Source organism: Oryzias latipes, chromosome 7, assembly GCF_053564925.1.
Source record: "Oryzias latipes strain Hd-rR chromosome 7, Olatipes_Hd-rR_3.1".
In the NCBI taxonomy this organism is placed as follows: Eukaryota; Metazoa; Chordata; class Actinopteri; order Beloniformes; family Adrianichthyidae; genus Oryzias; species Oryzias latipes.
In genome coordinates, this window is record NC_136243.1 from 34,353,710 (window position 1) to 34,376,483 (window position 22,774).

Consider the following 22,774-nt stretch of genomic DNA (forward strand, 5'->3'; position numbering starts at 1 on the left):
CTGGAAGTCCCTCTTTAAGGCTATTCGTTCTCTTATCTTGCTTACAGCAGGAAATAAAACATATCCGGCTGCCATGGTAACAGTGTTGAATCAAATGATGTTTACATGGTCCTGAACCTGCGGCATTCACTGCGAGTGCTTCTGCATTTCCACACATGAGCGGTGAACGGGCCCACATGTCGCTCCTGCTTCAGCACACCTCCTCTGCTCCCTCAATGCTGCATTCAGGAAAGCTTTTACGCCTCTTCAGTCACACACGGCTCTGCAGGTGTCCAAAGATGTGCCTCAGTATTTAGAAGCTGTTACATAAGCAGAAGTTTGGGTTTTAGCTTTTCCACATGTTGGACTGGTCTCCTGACTGCTGCCGCCTCTCCTTCTGACTTGAAGATGCACTCCGAGGAAACTGGTGCTTTTAGCAAGATCTTTTGTTTTTTCTAATAACGGACGACATATACATATATATTTAAAGATTACTAAGTGTAAAAGTGCCTCTCTGAACATTTCTTTATTCAAATTGTTGTGAATCAGGAGCAGAAAAAAAAATGTTGTTTAAAAAAGATGGCATTTGTGACGTAGCTGGATCACAAGATTTGAGCTCTCAGCAACGGGAAAGGTTGGGGGGGTTGGGTTGCTTTGTGCCAACGGAGAGGTGAATTTGTATAAACTCCTGCCGCTCTGCGGAAACTATGTCCAAAACAGCGACAAAGACTTTTAGATTTTGGCTAAAACGGCATCATCATAATTAACACTTTGGGAAAGCCTTAAAATTCAAAGTGGGACTTTAAGTAGCTACGCTTAGAGGTTTTATGACTTTAAAATGCAAGATGAGGCTGGAAAAGAACTTTAAAGAATCTTAAATAAATAAATAATCCGTTTTGTATGATTAGCCCTCATCTCTAACATCCCTCTCTTCTTTTCTCTCTTCTCTTTTCTGACTGGTATAACAAGAAACCTATGCAAATACAATTATTATAAATGAAATTTAGCCTCAAATACAAAAGGGGTTTATACAAATATACACCTCCTTTTGTCTTGAATGTCTTTAATTCAGAAAACTGTTATATTTGAGCATTAAAGCAAAAAAAAAAAACTTTTAGAACTAAATAATTATTTTCTCAATTGACAGCTCGACTAATTGCGTCAGAACTTTTAAGTCTGAGAAAATGTCATTTATTTTACAATCTTTTTATAGGATAATTCAAAGAAATGTTAATACTGGAAAGTACACACAAAAACCTGTGGGCGTTTTAGGAGTAAAGTTGCCTGGAAACAGACGAATCTATAAGAGAAATCTGCTACAAAGTGAAAGTCAACAACAACTGTCTGCTTTTCATGAGCCTGTTGAACATAAATGTGATTCTATTTAAACATATCAGCGCAAAGATGAAAACCTTGAAGTTTTGCTTTAAACATTTCAATTTTGATGATTTCTACACCTCATAGGTTTAGAGAGCCTACAGGAAGATCAATAAAACGAATTGCTGAAGTCAGATGGAAAAAAAACAAAACAAAAAAGTCCAAAATTGAACATAAAGTTAAACTGGCTGGCAGCACTCAGTGCTGCTAAACCTGTGTCACACAGAAATGCAGCTAATAAGCCACCTGTAGCCTTTAATTGCCTCCTTCCTTTTTGCTGTCTGCTCATTATATTCCATCACTATCTACACTGTAGAAACTTTTTCACCCTCGGTTCCTTTAATCTCTCTTTTCTCCTATAATATGTCAAACTAGTCGTCTGCCTTGTGGCTTCCAAATCAAGGAAGCAGCAAACAGAACAGACATTTCTCTGTTTCCCTGCAGATGATAACGTTTAGTTGACATTTTTGGGGAAACAAACATCTACACAACCAGGTTTTTAAGAGGAAACATGCAGATCATTAGCAAAGGATTTCAAAGACAGAGAATGTTTAATTACATTTATTATTTAGCCATTTTGGATCCACATTTAATACCCAACAGTTGAGGTGCTTACGAGAGGCATTGCAAAGCTGTGCAATAATACATCCATTATGCATCAGCAGCAAAATAGATTTAAACTCTCCGTCTGATTGTGACAACAATCATTTCCCCCTCCTGTCCACATATTTTGCAGCCAACCTGAACCCATGGAACAACAGTATTTAAAGTGAAACATCAGAGCGATGATGCACTGGACTCCTGTCCTTTGGTTTTGCTTCTAAAGCTGGAAGCTGGAGACCTGGATGGGCTGCTTCCCTCACAGGGTTTGGTTGTTAAACACAGAGGAAGAGCTACCTGGTAAAGGCTCATCACTTTTCATGACAGATGCATCAACAACTTTTTTAAATCATTTAAGATAAAAGACCAACATTTACTGAAGTAGAAAATCCTATTTTGCTGTTTTTGCTCTGCAGAAAACACTGTTTTTAATGTGACAGTTTCTGTAAAACAGAAAACCTTTGAGCCTACAAAATCAATGTTACCAAGTTAAAAGTCTTTAAGACCCACACTAAACATCTTTTGATGTACTTTTAAGGCGTTCCGTGTGTTATTTTTTTAATTATGCCGTTTTAAGCCAACATCTAAAAACCTGTTTTGTTTTCGAGGACATGGTTTCTCAAAAATTCAACTTTGATACGTAAACGCCCAAAGGACGTCCACACAAGAGACTCTCTGATTGTCTAATTCCCTCATTTCTAACAGTCAGGCTGTTCACTTATCACTCCAACAGCACTAACAGGCTCCTTGAGCAGGACTTACCTTGTGAAATGCATTTTTGATCTCACCAAGCGGTCTACGACCATGATATGTCATGCAGGACACCTGTGTGCCTGGTACAGGTTTGCCTACTTTTTGCCTGGAGTATCTACCCATAACGGTAGTTGTGACTAAGGCTTTAGTAACATCACATCATCATTACATTAGGAGCAGGAGATCGTGGGATTAACTCCATGTTACATTTTTTCTCAACCACATAATCTAAAAACCATAAATGTGTTTTTATCTAAAGAGCTTTTCTCAAGAGCATCATGGAGAATCGATGTAGCGTAGCAGACGACTTTGTCACAAGCTGATCATTTTTAATATCTGTTGGTCTAACAGGGCTTCTTACGTAAACAGTGTTTTCTTCAATTAATGATGCAGGAAAGAACTCGTGGCGATTTTTTGTAGCACTGCAGTGGAATTAATAAGTGCGTTCTTTGCACAGCAAAAAATAATGAGGCAACAGGAATGCCAGCCCCAACTCAGCAATGTTTAGCAACATTAAGTCATTATGAAACTCGTATCTTCATCTCCAGATAGGTGCAGCCGCTGTGGAAATCCTGCTAACAAGCCAGACTAAAAAGCTGATCTGAAGCTGCAGCATATTGAGGAGATAGTTTGCCCCCCCAGGATGAAAGTGTTAACCTTTCACTAGGTCTTCATGAACCCCAGAGGACATGATTTCCATGAGAGAGTTTGACACAGCAGAACAGGGAAGTTTTTCAAATAAAAGCTGAGTTCTGATTAAAATATCTGAGTATGGAACGCACATATACAAATGTTGACAGTGTGGGTGTGTGTGTTCAAATATAGATTCAGATGTGTGTGGGTGATGTTGCTAAACTTGGACTGAGAGGACAGTTGTGTGTTTAAAGAGTCACATTGTGAGCACAAAGGGTCCCAGTGCTGTTTATAACTACCTATTATTTAAAAACCATGACTTACGGTTAACCTATTGACTTTAGATTAACGTACGTGTTTTAAAGGGTCTCTTTAAAAAGTTCTTTGAAGTGATGGAGATACAAGTGCGTGGGGTTTGGATTCCCTTTTTCAACAAGGCCAGTACCTCCTGGTTTGGCAAGGCACAGAGGTACTGGCATTGGCTTGATTTGGAATGAAGCAGCGTATGTGTGTTTAGTGTGCAGACATTTCTGGTATGCTACACAGAGGCCTCCTTGACAGCCTGTCAAGCAACCTGTCAGACTTGGAGGAGGATTATTATCTTCTGTACGCTCTATTTCCACCAGCTTCAAAATACACTTCATTATGACAGGAATGTGTGTGAAAAAGTCAAAAAGACGTCAAGATCACCGGAGAGGAATGAAGAAAAAGGGAGGAAGACATTTTTTTTTAGATGTTTAAAAATGCTGGTGGAATTATGGGAGAATGTGTCTCCATTTCAATAACATATTAAAGTTGGATTCAATGGATGCATAATTCTTTTAAGGTAGAAAAGGACGTTTGACCACTTTAGCCCATAGATTTTCCTTAAAAATCAGTCTTATGAGTAGATTTTTAAGGTAATACTTAAATTGAAATGACTTTCTTGAAATGCCAGTCCTGTTTAGGCATCAAAAATATTTCCTGGTGTTAAAACAAATGCATTCGTAGTGAAGTGTGCAAACACGCAAAGACTGCAGACACTCAAAATCCTCCTATAAAGGTGGGTGTGTTCCTGAATACACATCATGTATGCATAAAATATCTCCCTCTGACTGTCTTCGCATAAGCATACACTCACAGAAGTCTACTTGCAAACACGTTGAGCCCAACAGTAAACACAGCTTGTGCCACTCGAATGCCAGCCATCTACTCACTGTGCAAACCCAACCTGTTACAGACAAACAGTTCTCCGACACTCAGACCTGTGACGGAGCTCTTTTCAAACTTTTCTGCAGGCCATCAACATGGGATTAACCCTTTAAAAGCAGAGGTGTCGCCGGCGACACCTACATAACACACATACCTTGACATGCCATCAATCTTGGACCATTTGCACCAGGGGTGGGTAAACTACGATCAAATGAGTTAAACTATTTAATCTGGCCAGGCAAAATGGAACAAATTATATTCATAATCCTTATTAATGTTTTATTTTCCCTGTAATTTTGGTGTCATAGATGCTGCACTACAAATAAACTTTGCCAAGGTATAGAAAGATATTTTGCATCTATGTTGTGCTTAAAAATGTGTTGCCTTTCTGACGTTTATGTGTGTTTATGGAGTCAGACAGTCATTTTTCCGATCATTTCAACACCACATCTACGCAGCATTTCTCTAAGTTTGCGTTTTCCTCTGAGGGACATTAACCCCTTTGGGGCAACTGGCACTCAATGGGAACCAAAGCCAAATTTTTGAAATAAAAACTCTAAAATATTGTGTTTTAAAATTCAGTTTAAATGAAGGCGTGTTTTTAACCAGATTCCATGTTAATTCTTTATACGTAATGAACTGATAATGAGTTACCAAAGCACTCCACACATTTGCTCCTGGTCCAGCCCTTCTGTCAAATGTTAGAACCCTTCGTGGCCCAGGAGTCAAAAGGTTTGCCCACGTCTGATTGACGTATTCATCCTAAATAAGAGAAAAGTGGCTTTTCATATCGGCTTTGCACCGATATGCAACACTTTACAATTGTAAAGTGTTTACATTATTGAAGTGTGGCATCACATACATCCAAAGAAACTTTTCTCCACGACAGAAATCAGCTGATTCATGTGGATTGGCGTAAGCACTTCACTTCTCTGTGTCCGAAACCCTTGGAGTTACATTAAATGTGTCAACAGTTGAAGGGTTACGGTACCAGAAAGAATGCTTAAGGGTTAAATAAAACAATTGACTCAATCAGATTTTTGGGGGCATATTAGTCTCCTCCCTTTATCACAATCCTCTGCATCTGTTCTGTAACTAAAAGGCACAGAGAAATAAAAGGTTAGCTAAACAAAAGGCTTTTTTTGTACATGTGTCCAAGTGTGCGTTTGTGAACGGCTGAGTAAAAGCCAAACTCCATCTGCAGTTTCTTTTCCGGCTGGACGCCAGGCAGGCAGGATTGGACATGCTTCGTTTCCGAAATCCCCAACTCAAGATTGAGCCAACAAGAAAAAGAAAAAAAAGTCTATTCTTTGAGCGGGCACCACTTTTGCAGCCCTTGGTGGACCTAAAACCTTTATCCACACACCCTCTCACCGTTTTTTCGCCAAAAGTTTACTTAGAACTTTCCAAGAATCGTTTATTAATGCATGAAGTAATGATCAGAGCTGGGGTGCATCGTGTCACGACATGGACGGTGACTCTGCTGTTATGGTTCTCCCTCTGCTGCCCTTACCGCCGTCTCTATCTCGCCCCGACGCCCCAAGCGCCAGTGAACTAGAACCAGCCATTGTAAACAGAGCGCAGTCTGAGACTTTGTAAAGGTCTCCTTTTGAGGAATGGAAGAGAGCTCCCCCAAGAGAAGCCGGTGTTTGTGTGGCGTTTGGTGAGGCTGACAAAGAACTGGAAGCCACACTTCTACCTGGCAAATGTCAAACTGAGGATGAAAGGAAACAGAAGGGCTTAAAGGGCTCTCTGGAGATCCTCAAACCACAAATTACGCTGGACTGACCTCATTGAGTCCGACTTTTGTTTGATAATCCCATTCTATAAAGTCACCTAGGTTTGTAGTCTGATGTTCTTGAATATTAAAACTTAATTTACTTGTCATTTTAAACTTCCTGATACCACCAATCCAGCTGTGAATAGTTTATGTTAAAGCAGGAGAGATTTTAAAACTACTGTGACAATCCCAGTCTGGACATTAATCCTTCAAATGTCTTATGAGAAAAGATCATATTTATGTTCTCTGGGCTCCGTAAGAATATGGCCAAAAGGAAATGTGCAAAAATTCCTAAAAAAAATAACTGCGACAGACTGGCGACCTGTCCAGGGTGTCCCCCGACTTCGCCTGCAAGTGGCCGGGATAGGCTCCAGCAGCCCGTGACCCCAAAAGGGGGAAAAACAGATTAGAAGATTAATGAAAAACTCTGCATATGTAGATGTTTATACTGGTTTGCATGGAATCCAAGCTGTATTTATGCGAGCTCAGCCTGCAGGAAACCATAAGCATAAATCCATCATCGTGGAGATGGGGTACCTTCTTCTCCAGCTGTGCCAGCTGCTCCTGGTAGAAGGCTTCCAGAGCTTTCAGCTGCAGGTCTTTCTTTTGCAGCTGCAGAGCCTGCGAGGAGACACAAACACAAGGAGAGACGTGGGTTACATCAGAGCAACAGTCTGGACTTTACACACCTACGGCTGTTTGCTGTTTTCTAAAACCTGACATTTATGACGATAAACAAGACAAGAAGTTTTACACTTTAAATCAGAAGTCAGTGCTGCAGTTCATTTTTGATTTAACCTAAGATTTACCCAGAAGTCCCATTGAGATAAATCTCTTTTTCAAGAGAGATCTGTACAAATCTGACCTGTTATAAGTCTTTAGAGTTCTTTTACAGCTAAAACACAAGTGCAACATTTATAATATTAATGAATGGTACCAAAACATCCAAAGGTGTCCCAGCTAAGCTTCCCTGCTTACAAGAATATCTGTGTCCAATCTTCTGTTTTTAGACAGTTTCAGCCAAACAGGCCAAAAGTCAGCATTTGAATCCTAAAATTTATAAACACCTTTTAATGCTTACTCAAATCAAATATTGAGACGGGAAAAGCTGCTGACTTAAATTGTCACATTTAAAAGCTGTTATTAGCATTTTAAACTGCAGGTGACAGTTGGTGCGGTTAAATGTGCAAAACAACTTTGATCAGAACTGTTTACATGGGCCCAGAACAACCTTATCAGATTATAACATATATTTATATACACCACACTTTCGGTCGGAATAATCCATTCTGACATATGCAGAACTGTCTAAAATACCGGAAACGACCATAGAATAAGAAATAGAGAGTTCCGTTGTAAACAGACAAAGCTGCAGCATAGAGCGAGGTGATCTTCGAAGTGTGATTTTATTATTGTTATGATTATTATGAAGCGCCTGTTCGCTCATAATTTGTTTAACCCGTGTGGAACGGACCCGGAAGAAGGGTTAGGAGTAGGTTAATATGTGCCAACAACAACATTTAAAATCCATGATGTCAATGCTGCATTCTGCATATTGGCTGCAGGAGGATATGTGGGAATACCATCAGCCTTTTTCTGTCTGGACACAATTGGAAACATGAATTCACTGGATTGTTTACACGGTTTTTCAGGACTGTGCAGCTTGTCTCCATTCAAAAGCCGCCTCCGTTAGCTCACAAACCGTCTTAAAGCTGCTCCTCTGCTTGGAGACACGGTTCTACCGGGAGACATGGTTCTCCTGAGCCCAGCAGCGCGTTCACACAGAGAAGCCGGACGGACTGCGGTCCAAAGCCTCCTCCGGATCGCAGTCCGTCTCCGCATGACCTAAACCAGAACAGTGGTGACCCACAATCGGAATAAACTGTTTAAATGAACCATGATCGGATCAACAATCGGCATAACCCTCTCATCCCCATCGGAAAGACATTTTGATCCGAATGAGTCTGATCGGGTCAGAGAATTCCAAACGGCCTGTTTATATGACGCATTTTCATTCTGATTAAGCGTTTACTCTGATTACTTTTATCCATGTAAACGCAGCTAGTGTTGGAAAAAACCTGCACTGGAGTTTAGTTCGAAGAACTGGGGAACCGTCACTACTTCAGACTTATATTGTGTGTTCATGTTTGTTTTTGTGCAGCAAAATACATCATATTTTCCCCTGAAAAACTTGTTAACTCGGTGCAGATGTTAAATTATAGTCAACTGACAGATTTCTACCCTTAAATTTTCTACATAAACCCATGGAAACATTGAGTTAGGGACTTTCTTTACCTTCAGTCACTAACTGATTTCTTCCATTTGCTGCCATGATCTCAATGATCTGAACGCTGCTTTGAGGAAAACCAAATGTTTCACTGAAATGTACAGAGTATGGCACAGCGGATACGATTTGATTTACTTGAACGTAAATGTCTCAAGAGGTCGTAAGATTTGGTTTCAACTGACTGCGAAATTTTTAGAAAAATATATATTTAAATTTAAATGTGACTACTGGAAGTCATTCAGAATTTCAAAGCACGTGCACACAATGGAAAACTGATGCAAAACACAAATAAATACATTTGACCCTCCAAACAAAATACAGATGACTAGTCTCTTGCAACATGAATGTTTCATGAACATGTGCATGTATGAAAACAAACTATATTTTTATAAAGGATTAAAAAACAGAAGAACAACGACTAATAAAGTTCATGAAAACAAGCTACAACAGGACACACTTGACAATAAAAAATAGATATAATAATAAATGATAAATATAAATAATGGAACAAATATGAGAATGCAGTAACCATTATTGAAGGTTGAGGAACATGAACGCATGAAAGCAGCAAAGAACCTGCTGTACAGCAAAAATGATGTAAAATACACAAAATATATAATTCTTCCAATGAATGTGCAAAAGATAAGCTGAAAACAATGTTTGTTTGTGCATGTATGATGTGTATGAACATGAGAAAACATGATTGTCTGACAGATTAAACCAAATTAATTTCCATAACATAAATCTAAAGTGAACAAATTTATTTTACTTCTTTATGACAGTAAAGTTACCACATTAACTTGTAACTGAGCTTACCCTCACTTCCATTTCTTCAGCAAGCTGAAAAGGTTGTAAAAATGAAGGAAAGAAAGACCAAGCAGGAAGAGGAAAGAAGTATGAAGGTGATGGAGAGAACACAACAAACAGTAAGATAAAGCTCCTGCCCAGGCATCTGCTTCATGCGACTCCACAAAATCACAGCAGAAACCTCCACCCTCCTGCCCAGGAGAGCCTAATAATAATTCCATTGAAAGTGTCAGTGTGTGAATGTGTGTGTGAATGTGTGTGTGCATGGGTGAATGGGACTGTGACTGTGAAGGGCTTTGGGCCTTCGAAAGAAGGTAGAAAGCGCTATATAAGTATACGCCATTTACCATTTTACCATTTTACCAAGACGGATGTCAAATCAGGACATGACTACTACGAAGATATTTAACCTATATAAACGCTTAAATAGATATTCGGAATCAAATAATTGATTTCCCACGCTCATTTGGATCTTCATGCCCACATTTGTTGGTCACTTGTTGAGCCAACTGCTCTACATACATAAATGTGAATTTGTTTGGTTCGGATGCCTCCTGGATGCCTCCATGAGGAGCTGTTTCTGGTATGTCCCACTAGGCAGGGGCCGACACAGAGGAAGACCCAGGACACCCAGGACACCCAGGACACCCAGGATGGATGGATGGATGGATGGATGGACGGACGGACGGACGGACGGATGGACGGATGGATGGTTTAGTTTTAGCATATATATATCTGTGGTATTTAAAATGTATGTTTTTTATGTAAATCACCTAAAATAAGTTTCATAAACTTTTAGTTCCGGGCCAAACTCTCTTCCACTAGAAGGTTTCAGACTAACATGTATTTAAAAGTTTAATCAGAAATGTTTAAAACCATTTTTTTAATTTTCAATATGTCTTTAAAGGTTCCAATGTTTACTTTTGAGTTTAAAACTGTTCTCAAATGTTTATTTTTTATTTTTTCTAATTTACAATCTTGTTTTTTTATTTACTTTAGGCTGATCTTGATTGGCCACCAGGCCATCATGTACACGTTGGTGGCTGTCTCACTGTGTGATGAGGAGTTAAAGTTCTTTATTTTATTTATTTATCTTTCTGATCATTTAAAAACTCCCAGATGCAGTCGGATATCGGGCGGTTTGGTGTGCAACCAAATGTTTTTGTCCAACCCAAACCAAAGCAAAGCATTGTCAATGTTGCCTTTGTCCCACTGGAAAACATCATTTTGAGGAAAGATGTTGTTCGCCGTATCTCTGAGACTGACAGGCTGTCACTCTTTTTATTCTCCTAATGTACTCATTGCTGTTCAGCCGTTGCTGCGAGCGAATTAACGCCAATCAATATTTATAAAGCCCGCAGGTCTTTGGGAGAGCGCAGAGGCAAAGAAAAGCAGCAGGAACCGAGGTGAGAAATGTCTCCACGCTCATATGCACACACTTTCTGAAGCAGGAAGATTCATCATAATTATCAGGGCTGCTGAACACCAAATCAGATCAGAGGCAATCGTCTGCGTTTCATAAACAGACCTTAACTGAGGAGAAACAAAACAGAAAAAACACGAGGATCCCCAATGTGTTCCAAAAATGTGAGCGAAAACTAATTTGCAACTAACTACATGCAAAAAAAAAAAACTATTACTTGAGTTTGTGTTTTCCCTGTCCATGCTTGGTGGGAATGAAGCAGAAAAAGATCAGATTTATTATAAATGAGGATGAAAAAGGACCTTCTTCCCATCCTCGGTGCGTCTGCGTTCGTTCGGTTTTAATTTGCAGTCACAGAAGAGGGTGCACGTAAATCAGATGACTCCCCTGGAGTCCCTTCAGGGACCTGCGAGGCTACAACAGATAACAACCAGCCAGGCGTGACTTTACACACAACACATCAGCAGAGCAGAAAACAATCCAACCGTACATGATCGCCATCTTTTCCCACCACACCTGCATTGTTTATTCAGAAGAAGCATTCATAAAGACACTGGTTTTATACTGAAACTATGTTTACTGATGAGCGTCTGTGGAACTCACCTTTAACAGTCAACACTTTTACTGCAACGCCACCTTAAATGATCAGGATCTGCTGTTTTCATTTGTGCTTTCTCCAGAGGAAATGTCCAACTTTAATTTCACCAAAGAAAGAAAATAAACCATAAACAATTATATTGTTAATTCTATTGTTAATAAGTAAACATGAAACATGCTCACCTTTTGCTTTGGTCTGTTTTCTCTGCCTGAATAAAGGCTGTTGGTTGGTTGTTGTTGCATTTAAGCTTGAATGTTGCCACAAAAACATGTTTACAAAAAATACCAACAACAGTTTTCTTTGGAGTGAGTCTTTAAAAACAATGAGCTCAATGCAAACGATATCAGACCTGCAGGAAACCTCCTGGCATTTTACCTTTCAAAATAAAAGAAACGGACAAAACAAATCCTTCTGGATTTATGGATTTCTTTAGCCAGATTTTACACACTTCATCTCCCATGTACAACACCTGCTCTCCCAGACTGGTTCTATTATTCTATTACCAGTCCCTAAGTCAAACTCCTCTTTATCCTTTTAGTCTGCAGAGACTGGAAAAATGCACAAAAAAAACCTTAGAAAGGACACTTTTATTAAAAAGAACGGTTAAAGGAATTTCAATGATCATTGCTGTAACCTAGTTTTTTTATTCTAATGATTTTAAAATGTTCTTATCATTATGATGGTCTTTGTTTTTGCTGTTATTCCTGATTTTTGTTCTGCAACTCTTTTTTTCTCTAAAGGTCTTGCCTTTTGCCAGGCCACAGACGAAAATAAGATTTTTTTTTCCTTAATCTGTTTCACCCGGATTGATAAAAGTTAGTCAAAATAAATAAATAAAAAAGGTTTACACACATTTTAAACTGAGTTATGAGATTAGCTATATAAAAGTATTTGTCTTTTCATTGTTTCACTTAATATCATTACAAAAATATTGTAAATACAAACTTTTCTTCTGTTTATATTTTACCTAAACAGTTATAATATGATCCCCACAAAGATTCATAACATTTAGATTATTTGTATCGTCGGCTCTTTACGTTACGGTGGTTTTACGGTCATTGTCAGAATCATTTTATCTAAACAACAAAAAGAAAAATCCAAGAAAATTCAGACATTATGAAACTGAACTATTGCAAATACGCCAAAAAAACAGAAACATCTCCAAAAAGTAAAGTTTTAGGAGACGCTTTAGGAAAGGAAAATCATCAGATTCTTGCTCAAAGATGCAAACGTTTGGTTTTCTGCAAGAAAATTAAACAATTAAAATCCTGATAGAAACTGGAAAAGTATATCAATTGAGAAGAGAGAAAAAAACACCACATAAATTGAAAAGTTTTTTTTAAGTGTATAATTGAACATGGCAGCTACTAGCCATGAGCTAGAAAGCAGATTATCTTACAAATGTATTATGAAGTCTGGTTAAAACACATTCTGCATAAGAATCAATTCAGCACACAGCTGGAGGAGTAAAGCATCTCCTCAGAGACGAAAACATGACAGGATGAGACCAGGAACATTTCTAAAGGTTAAGGTGGAAAAAGGTTGCAAGTCAAACGAGGCTCAAAAAGATACTCGGAAAAAAAAGACGGATGATAGAAAAATCCCAATGAGAATCAATGAAGTTAAAAGGAAAGAAATATAAAAACTTAAGGTTTATTAAGTTTATTACCTGAGCTTTTCCACTCTCTGGTTTTGATTAGACAAACAATAAAAACATTTAGGAGATTTACATTTGGCTGAATAATTTTACTAAAAGACAAATCAAATTTTATACAGTTTTTTTTTTTAACAAAAACAGTTTTTGCCACAAAAAAAACAATTTGAACACTTCAAAAAGATGAATGTTTAATTCCTGAAAGTTGCACAAATGTGTAGGTTTTTTGACCACTATCCTAAAGAAATGTAAACATGTGAATCGCTGTGTCAAACTTCCTGTCAGGAATAAAAGCATTCGGACGAGGAAACGTTCTTAAAGGACCTGGAAGTGTCACCGCGCTAATTGGTCCTTCTTTGTTCCCTCTGTGGCCGATGGCGGCAAGCATCCAAATGTCACACTGCCATCTGTACTTTGACACGGGCAGAGCAGCCCGACTGAGAGGCTGGCATCAGAGCCATTTTTAAAGGATAGCATTGGGGAAAGAAGGTGATGCCATTACTGAAAAGACACACGAAGAGGAAGCATTTCCATTTGCAACAAAAGAAAAAAGAGCATATAGTTAGCTCACTTTCTTTAATCATCAGCTGACAGAATATATTTTGCCATAAACTGCATTGGATTGAAGCTATAATTTCCAACCGTGACGCCATGCTGGGAGTTTTGAGGTGACGCTGTAGGAACAACAGATGGTGGCTGGTTGAGTTGATAGTCAGTGTCTCTGCCACCCTGATACCAGCTATGGAGGGCCAACTCCCTGATCCAATACAGAGGGAACACATGAGGAGAGCCTGGTGCACCAATGTTAACAGTCCAATGGATCATCAGCACGCCACATGGACACGGAGCACTCGTGTTTTGGCCTGCAAGTATGTCTGGGACAGACGCGTATTAATACACACTCATGAATTTCACTCTTCCCCTGTGAGCAGTTTCTGAGCGGTGTTGCCATCTGACGGCGGCAGCAGTTGCTTCTCCTCTTCCATCTTCGCCGCTCTCTATTTACTGTGCGGAGTTTATTTAACATGTAGCTCCCAGCAAGAAAGTAAATAAGCACTCAATAATAATCTGGCTGATAATTACAGACACACAAAGAAGGCTCGGGACAGCAGGGCTCGTCTCTTTCTGCTGCTTCTTTCTCATGTTGGCGAGGGTTTTGCAATTTCACGAAACGCTTGTAATTTGTGTTTTAATAGGAAAAGTCATAAATTCCCCCTGTTCTCACATATTTCAGTATTTATTTGTCTGGACTTATTCAATCAAAATCCAGAATTTCAACAATGCATAAGAAAATGTAGGTAAAAAATATTCACAAATTTCCATTTTTCTAATTAGATTAGTATCAAGTGGTAATAATTAAAGTCCAGGTTCAAACTTTTTTCTCTTCAGCTAACCTGGTTATCTGACTCTGCAGTTGTGAAAAACAGGCTTTTGTCCACACAGTCAACCTAATGGCTTTACATGCAGAACCATGTCAGCTCCTACAGATTACAATTACTGATACTACGGCGTGCTTATCTGTACCTCAGCCTTCTCCGCCACCGCCTCCTTTTTTATCCAGTCTGTCACTCACAGCAGTGACACTCCTGCCGTTTCTGCTTTTTCTCCTCATTCATTCACCCGCCTTCATCTAAACGTCTGTTCTCCCCATCGTCTACTCACATTCCTTCTTGCTACCTTCACCATTTTCATCTTTTCTCTACATCATTTCCACACAGGCTTGAACTGAATTAACTTCAAATATGTCAATTTAATAAACTCATTGTTACACCAAAATTTGTTGTGGATGCTCAATGATGATTGAAACCAAAATTTAGGACGTAGTACCTTCTCCAGATCTTAAAATATGTTTTACATCATTTATCCAACACTCAAAGTTAAAAACTTTTATTTTGGTTTATTGAAGTAATCCATCTCTGATCCTCAACAGTCATCCAGTTCAAGTCTTCAACAAACAGTCATCCAGCTGTGGTCCTCAACAGTCATCCAGTTCAAGTCTTCAACAAACAGTCATCCAGCTGTGGTCCTCAACAGTCATCCAGTTCAAGTCTTCAACAAACAGTCATCCAGCTGTGGTCCTCAACAGTCATCCAGTTCAAGTCTTCAACAAACAGTCATCCAGCTGTGGTCCTAAACAGTCATCCAGTTCAAGTCTTCAACAAACAGTCATCCAGCTGTGGTCCTAAACAGTCATCCAGCTCAAGTCTTCAACAAACAGTCATCCATCTCTGATCCTCAACAGTCATCCAGTTCAAGTCTTCAACAAACAGTCATCCAGCTGTGGTCCTCAACAGTCATCCAGTTCAAGTCTTCAACAAACAGTCATCCAGCTGTGGTCCTCAACAGTCATCCAGTTCAAGTCTTCAACAAACAGTCATCCAGCTGTGGTCCTAAACAGTCATCCAGTTCAAGTCTTCAACAAACAGTCATCCAGCTGTGGTCCTAAACAGTCATCCAGCTCAAGTCTTCAACAAACAGTCATCCATCTCTGATCCTCAACAGTCATCCAGTTCAAGTCTTCAACAAACAGTCATCCAGCTGTGGTCCTCAACAGTCATCCAGTTCAAGTCTTCAACAAACAGTCATCCAGCTGTGGTCCTAAACAGTCATCCAGCTCAAGCTATCCAGCATCCAGCTATCTGATGCATTTCATCAATAAGCTGTAGCCGAATTCTGAACGGTGGACTGGCCCAACTCACAATCACCCCCATCATCTTCAGCCCAGAAAACAGGCGTGTCATTTATTGCAGTGCACAGTAACGTAATGCACAGTGCATATGGATGCAAAAATGCTAAGTTAGAGTAGTCTGTTCAAACTGTGTCAGCATTGTAAAATCATTGAAATTCAGAAAAAGAAGCTTGTGCAAGCGATTCATTTGACCTTTTTTCACTCATCTAAATAGTATAATAGCAGCGTGTAACCATATGTCTGACTAAATAAGCAATCAGAGGAGTACAAGATAAAACATCAAGCAATTCAGCAGCTCATATGTAATGCTATAATGAAGCATGTCCCATCTGCCTCCGTTTGTTTGTGTGTGCGTACTTTCCTGTCCTGTGCACACACACCAGCCCTCCATCGGCAAAGAATCTCCAGCTGATTACGGGATTTTAGGTATGAACACGAGACGCAGGTTTATCCAATCAGAGGCAACATCTGGCCCATTCCAGAAAACTCTCTGGCTAACGTGAAGGAGATCCCAGAACTACTTTGCTTTGAAGACGCCTCGCCACCTCACAAACCATCTGCAGCAAACGCAACGACTGGAGGAGAATCTAGGCATATTCAAGCTCAGAGTCACTATCCTCCAGGTTCTCTGGATGTGAAATGTTTCTGTGGCAGGTGACCTTTCTCCGTTTTTCTGCAGAATTTATTGCTAGGAAAATCTTTATCTTTAACTTTAATTTTACTGTTTTTAGTAAAATGTATGTTTTTATAGCTTCAATGAAAGAACAACTCCAGATGACCAAAGCAAAAAACTTTAAATCCAGACTAAAAAAACCTTTCTGCTGAACAAAACTGATGTTTATTAGTTAAACATGTCTTTGACTTTCAGTTCAAATGTCTATAATAGTTTGTTCAGCTGTGAAGTTAGAAGGATTTCTGAGAGCTGTGTCTGTAAACGGACCATCTCTGTGAAGCAATGCTTTCAGGTTTAGTGTTTGTTCAATCACTGAGAAAATTAAAAAAAAAACAAAGGGTGTAGGGAAAAAAAAAAAAAAATCGATTAGGCGAAATTTGTATCGATTTAAAATGCTGTCAGGACAATATTTGCTTCCGCGAGGTGCGTTGATTTCTGATAATTCACACTTTAAAGGCCATGAACCCGCTTATACCATGGTCACTTACAAAAGAAATACATATTTAACCAGTTTTCAGGACTTTATTGTTGTTATTTTTTCGGTTCGGATCGCTTTTGTCACAAAAAGCGGACTAGTCGTTACGTGGTGCGTTACGCGCCTGATGAAGCAGAAGGTTGTTTTTAAGAAGCCAGCGTAGTGATACAGAACATTTCAGCTATGTGAGCGGAACTTCTTCTTTAGGCGTGCATTATCAATGTGTGTTATCACATTTTAATGCACACCCAGCAGCCAATCAGAATAGAGAGAATATTCACCCAGTATATGCAATGTTGAAAATAAACAGCACTTTATTTCCTCAATCATACTTTATTTCAAAAACTGTGTGAAAAAGATATAAAATACCGACTTCACAGCAACAAAATGTCATGGTTTTAGGTTTTTCTGCTTTTGTGTTCAAGTTGTTTTTGGTTCTGTGATGTTTTGAGTTAACTTCCTGTTTTACTTTGTAGTGTTTCCTGGTTTGTTGTAGTTTTGAGTTTTACTTTGGTCCCCATCCTTCCTGAGTGTTTCCACCTGTGTCTCGTTTGTCTGTATGTATTTAAGTCTTGTCATTTCCTTCCTCCTGTGCTGGTCCATAGTATGTAAGTCTGCTCTCCCTGTTTCGAGTTTCGAGTGTTTAGTGTTTCAAGTTTCTAGCCTGCCGTATGCAGTGGTTTTGGTTTTGTGTCTTTAGTTTTGTTTATTAAAGCCCCCGTTCCCCTGCAACCTCCTGCCTCCTCTCCTTCTCTGCACCTGGGTACTCCCTCATCCGCTCCCCCCGTGACACAAAATCTATCATGTTTGAGTTAAACCGTCTTCAAATCTCAGTGATTCTCTGCATTTTATTTAAAACACTTTAATATTTATAACTCTCCATCTTTACTCGGGTCCTAGATACAAAGGATTTAAAATGACAGACAAATGAACAAAATGCTAAAATCAATGCTTTACATTTAAGATAGAAAACTTCTTAAGTCTAAACACAAAAGTTCCCCGATCTGCACAGTGTCTTACTGAATGCTGCTACTAAAAAAAAGACATAACGGAGACTATTAACAGATTCCTCTAGTAAAAGATTATTTAACTTGTTACTTTTATAGATGGCTTAGATGAGTTAAAAAATAAGGGGTGGAACAGCAGGAAGCTGCACAAGTTAAGGTGAACATGTGAGAATGCATCTGTGAGGCAATTTCTACCGTGAATCACTATGAATCGGGGAAGAAAAATAACAATTTAGTGAACAAATATTTTTTTACTCTTAGAAGAACTTCAGGATAAACCCGGATGTGCTTTTGCTGCCATCTGGTGTCAACTGAGGGAACTGCAAAAAGAATAATTTGAAAAACGTAATTATATTTTTTTCATTTTAGCACCAATAAAATGATCCAACAGATCATTTAATTGGTTCAGATTTCATTTAATGTTATTTTCAGCCACATTATCATTTACTGTCCATTTTTCCTATATTCAGTAAGTTGTGTCAAGTAAAAACTAGCCTGTTTTTTTTAACTCATTAACTTGTAGAGACGACTTGAACGCTCCAGTTTATCAAAAAAAAGGGGGAAAAACGCAGATGACATATTTATTAGCTGAAGCTCTACCAAAGGGAGGTAAAGGGCAGCTAATAAAGGAGGATTTCTAATTGTTCTGTGAGAACAGAAAGAGAAATTTACCATATGCTAATGTGACTTATACTTTGTTTTTTTGCTTTCTACATGCTGGAAAAGGCCATTAACGCATTCTAAAAAGAGAAATCCTTTTAGTCTTTCAGCTCAACTTGCCTCCATTCTTCTCATCCTCACATTCCCCTCAGTCGTCGTGAAATTAATCTGCAGAATATTTGCCATGAACAAAGACGGTGCACAGAGCGGCACACGGGGGTGAGGACCCGGGCTGAAAGACGAAGAAAAGGGATGAAGGAATGGAGGGATCAAGCAGTTCGTCGGGAAGGGAACAAAAGACGGCAGGAAGTGAGCGAGGGATTTGAAAGACCACCAGAAGAATGAAGCTCATAAATAGCAGATCATTGTTTGAATGTGTGGCTGAGGATGCAGAGCGCTGGATTCACAAAAGGCCAAAAAGTCCTGAGCGCTCCTCGTCCATCTCTTCGCACCTTTGTTCAACACTCTAGGCCCAACTCCTCACAGAAGACTGGATCTCATCCCGTCTCCTGCAGGAACGTCTCTGCGTCCACAAGCGCAAGACTGGGATCTGGAATCCACAAACATGCATCAGAGTCTGACTTGCTCTGTCGTAAGGAAATATGAAGAAAATCCCTCCTTCCATCCATCGTCTAAACCCGCTGTATTCCCTTTTGGATTAGTGGGGTTGCTGGAGCCTATCCAAGCCACTGATGGGGGGGGGGGGGGGGGCACCGTTCTGCAGTCCATCGCAGGTCCACACAGAGAAACTCTCACATTCACACCTAATTCAGAATCATCATCAACCTATGAAGCACGTTTTTGGAAGCAATTCCCAGAGACAACACACACGTTGGGATTTGAACCAGGGCCTTCTCACTGTGAGGTGAGAGTGCTAACCACTACACCACCCAGCACACCCCATCGTGGAAATCTAAATCTTTCCAAAATGTAATTTACTTATAATATTAAAAAATACCAAGGAATTCAAGAGTAGGATAAAAAACTAAAAAAGATTTCATAAAAAATATCAAATTAAAGGTAAATAAAATAAAACGTGTAGCCGATAAATCTTCAGCCGAAGTTCTTCCAATCAACACTGGAGGTAAAATAAATAAGTGAATGTGCATTAACATTGAAGGGCTTTTGTTTTATTCTTTCTGCCATAAAAAGCTGAAGCTCATAATTATCCATAAGGAGCATTTCTTCCTGTGTGACATAAACGCTGCACCACTGGGAGAAATGTGATTATTAACACCAGAAGAAAAAGAAAATCCCAGCTTTGAGAAGAATGAACGCCGAGTCGGGTTGAGACCATAATGCAGGGATAATGGTCCTTTCACTAAACACGGATGACGCACGGCATTCTGGGTAATAAAAACCTACAACATGTCCAGAGAGAGATGCCTTCATGAGCCTTAGGAGCCAATAAACAAAAACCCCTGAGACACAAAGTTATGTTTTCTGAAACGTCTAATAAAGCATCAGAACAAATGTCTCCTTCAAAGGAGTCTGGGCCTTTTCCTCTGATTCACGGCGGCCTGCAGACTTGGGTTATTAAAGCTCTGCTTTCTACTGTTCTTCTAAATGATAACTAATCACATCGGCATTGTTTTCCCCCAGAGCTCCCTCCGTTTTAGAAAACGTCCTCAAAATGAAACTTAAAAAAGGCAAATTCCTGCTAAATGATTGTTTTTTAGGTGAAAAAGTGATGAAACCCAAGTTTAATTGAAGTGCACACAGTTCCTTCAGTAATGCGCCGTAGCATCTGCCTGCCTAGCTGACATTTGGCTTTTTGAATGTGCGTTTCTTCCTTTTTATGTCTTCTCATGGCGTTGTTGTATCGCTTTGACCTGGTGAACAGAACTCGGGGCCTCCTTGGATGCTGGTGGAAGGGAATCTGGACATGAAGAACTGAAGTGAAGGATAAAACAGGCAGTTTCAGGAGGACCTTCTTGTTCCTAATGTATACCTGAGAGATGGATTTAGCCAGCCCCACTTAGAATAAGTCTGTGTGTGCTGAACGTTTATTCCTCTGAGCCCCTAAAATGCATTTAAACTTTCATCTATTTAATATGCTCATCCTGGCACTACCCTCTGCCTTTACCGGGCTTTGGACAGGTACAAGAAGGACCCTGGTTTTTGCCCTGTTGAGGCTGCATTTTTCTTACTTTTGGCTTGTTATGTCTGTTGGTATTTTTCCATCTGTCGATTCGTCCATCTTTACCTTTTTTTGTCTTATTTTATTTATTTATTTTTTGTTTTATTGTGTTTATTTAATTGCAGATTGTAGCGAGTCATCACATTTGGGGAAACAGTCACTGCATTTGCCCCCACCCCTATATCCAGCCCCCCACCCCCCACCCCCCACCCCATAACCAGCCTCACCCCTATATCCAGCCTCATCTCAGCAAACATTTTTTTCCAGAATTTCCTCCGTTTTAGAAAAAAGTCCTCAAAATAAAACTAAAACAGAATTTATAGGTACTTTTTTTTGGTGAAAAATGGATCAAACTCCATTTTTCCAATTTAATTTATAATTTGTAATGATTAAATAATTTCCTATTTCTTTTTCTTTCATGTGTTTTGCTCCTTGTTCTCCTGATTCTGCATCATCTTTTTCTGCTGCTTTCGTCCTTTTAACCTTCCTCCTCAAATGTTTCCAAACCAAAGGTTTGACCATCTAACAGCCCAATCTCTATTTTTTGGATTAATAAAGACTCTTCTCTCCTCCTCCTCTTCCTCTCCTGGTTCTTCTCACCTCCTCTTCATTCTGAGTCCCTCCCAGCTTCCTGACCTCACCTCAGTCACACAGTCCAGTCGGAATCAGACTAAAGATGTTTTCTTCATGTTTTTATAGACTTTTCTCTGCAAAATGGACAAACCGTCAAAGAAACAAAGCAGAGAACTGCAGGAACTAACTAACTTTACGGACTTTAACAGGAGCGGCAGAGAAAAAGACAACAAATGTTCAACCGTACCACGGAGCAAACTTCGCTCTGAAGGAAGAATGGCGGATTTGACACATTTGTTTTCATAAAAAAAAAAGTCTGTGGTGCTTAAAAAAAAACACTTTACAAACTATTTAAGCCAGACACGTTTGGTAAAACTTTGTTTCCAAAAGGATGATGTACTGTTGACAGGTGGGGAGATGAACATGCCAGACACTTGCATTCTGGGCTTTATGGCCCCCCAGCGATATAAAACATCACCTCTTGACACTTTTATGCCTGAAGGGGACAAAGAGCTGCAGAGGAAAGTTGATGGCTTATTAAGCTTTCAGAAAATAAATAAAGATCTGAATTATGAATGTGAGGAAACCGGCCCGTTTCACCAGCATATGTGCATTCAGAGCAGGGGAAGCAGTAATTACAGGAAGCCCTCCACACGAGGAGGTCCAGTCCTGCTCGACTGGTCATTCCGCTCACGCCGTCCCTCCGGCGGCGTCTCATTAGAAGTGGGAGTATGTTGGAGAGGAGATAAGCACATCTCGACATGGGGGTGGGGGCGCGAGCAGAAGACGGGGAGCAGGAGTCACGTTGGAGGTGTGTACGACAAGCTCCCCCTCTTTCTGCGCCTACACCTTCAACCCGGCTCCACTCCTATCTCCAGCTCCAGGAAACTCTCAGCGCGCAATTTACCGCATGCGGCGGGCTGATAATACTGTCTCCGGGGCAGGAAGGGGAGAGAGAGAGAGAGAGTGATGGGCTGGGATAGGAAGGAAAGAAAAGAAGAAGAAGAAAAAGAAAGACAGCAGAAGATGGAGGATGGAGAGAGGGAAAACAGAAAAAGCATAAAGATGAGGGAGAGAGCCAACATGGCGAGGAGCGAGAGATAACAAAGAAAGCGGGATGTAACGGGAGGACAGGAGCGCAGCGAGGCGCGGCGTGGAAATTACAAACCCAAGAAGCAATTTGTGTCCGAACAAAAACACTCCAACCTGCGATTTAACTGGAGCAGGAAAACTGAATCATGACTGGACTCTAAAAACGTATCGCCTCCAACTCAGAGGCGCTCAGACTAATCCATTTTTAAACAGCTTCATCACTGAACTGGTGTAAACCTAGAGTCATAAATGCTAATGCGCCTGCATACGAAAAAAGAAAAAAAAAATCACACAGAGTACAACCACTCCACCTACAGGTGAGTGGTGGTTATGACATCCATTTACAAACCTAAAAACCCCCATTGAATGGCCACACACACTTT

The 22,774-nt window shown here is 39.8% G+C and overlaps 1 protein-coding gene across 10 annotated transcripts in view; it reads right to left on the reverse strand.

Annotated features, from left to right (window-relative positions):
• The window catches only part of chchd6a (coiled-coil-helix-coiled-coil-helix domain containing 6a), a 66,054-nt gene that overhangs the window by 38,083 nt on the left and 5,197 nt on the right, over window positions 1-22,774 (reverse strand). For 5 of the 10 annotated variants that reach the window (XR_002873500.2, XR_013657256.1, XM_023956341.2 and 2 more), the window contains exons 5-6: window positions 9,417-9,440; window positions 6,851-6,934 (exon numbers count right to left, since the gene is read on the reverse strand). The exons of 1 other annotated variant lie outside the window; for it this stretch is intronic. Coding sequence is in view for 5 of the 9 variants with exons in the window: in XM_023956341.2 (XP_023812109.1) it covers window positions 6,851-6,934; window positions 9,417-9,440 (108 nt within the window). In the remaining 4 variants the exon portion in view is untranslated. The remainder of the gene's footprint in view (window positions 1-6,850; window positions 6,935-9,416; window positions 9,441-22,774) is intronic. 4 more of the 10 variants (XR_002873501.2, XR_013657257.1, XM_078949966.1 and 1 more) reach the window with 1 other exon arrangement.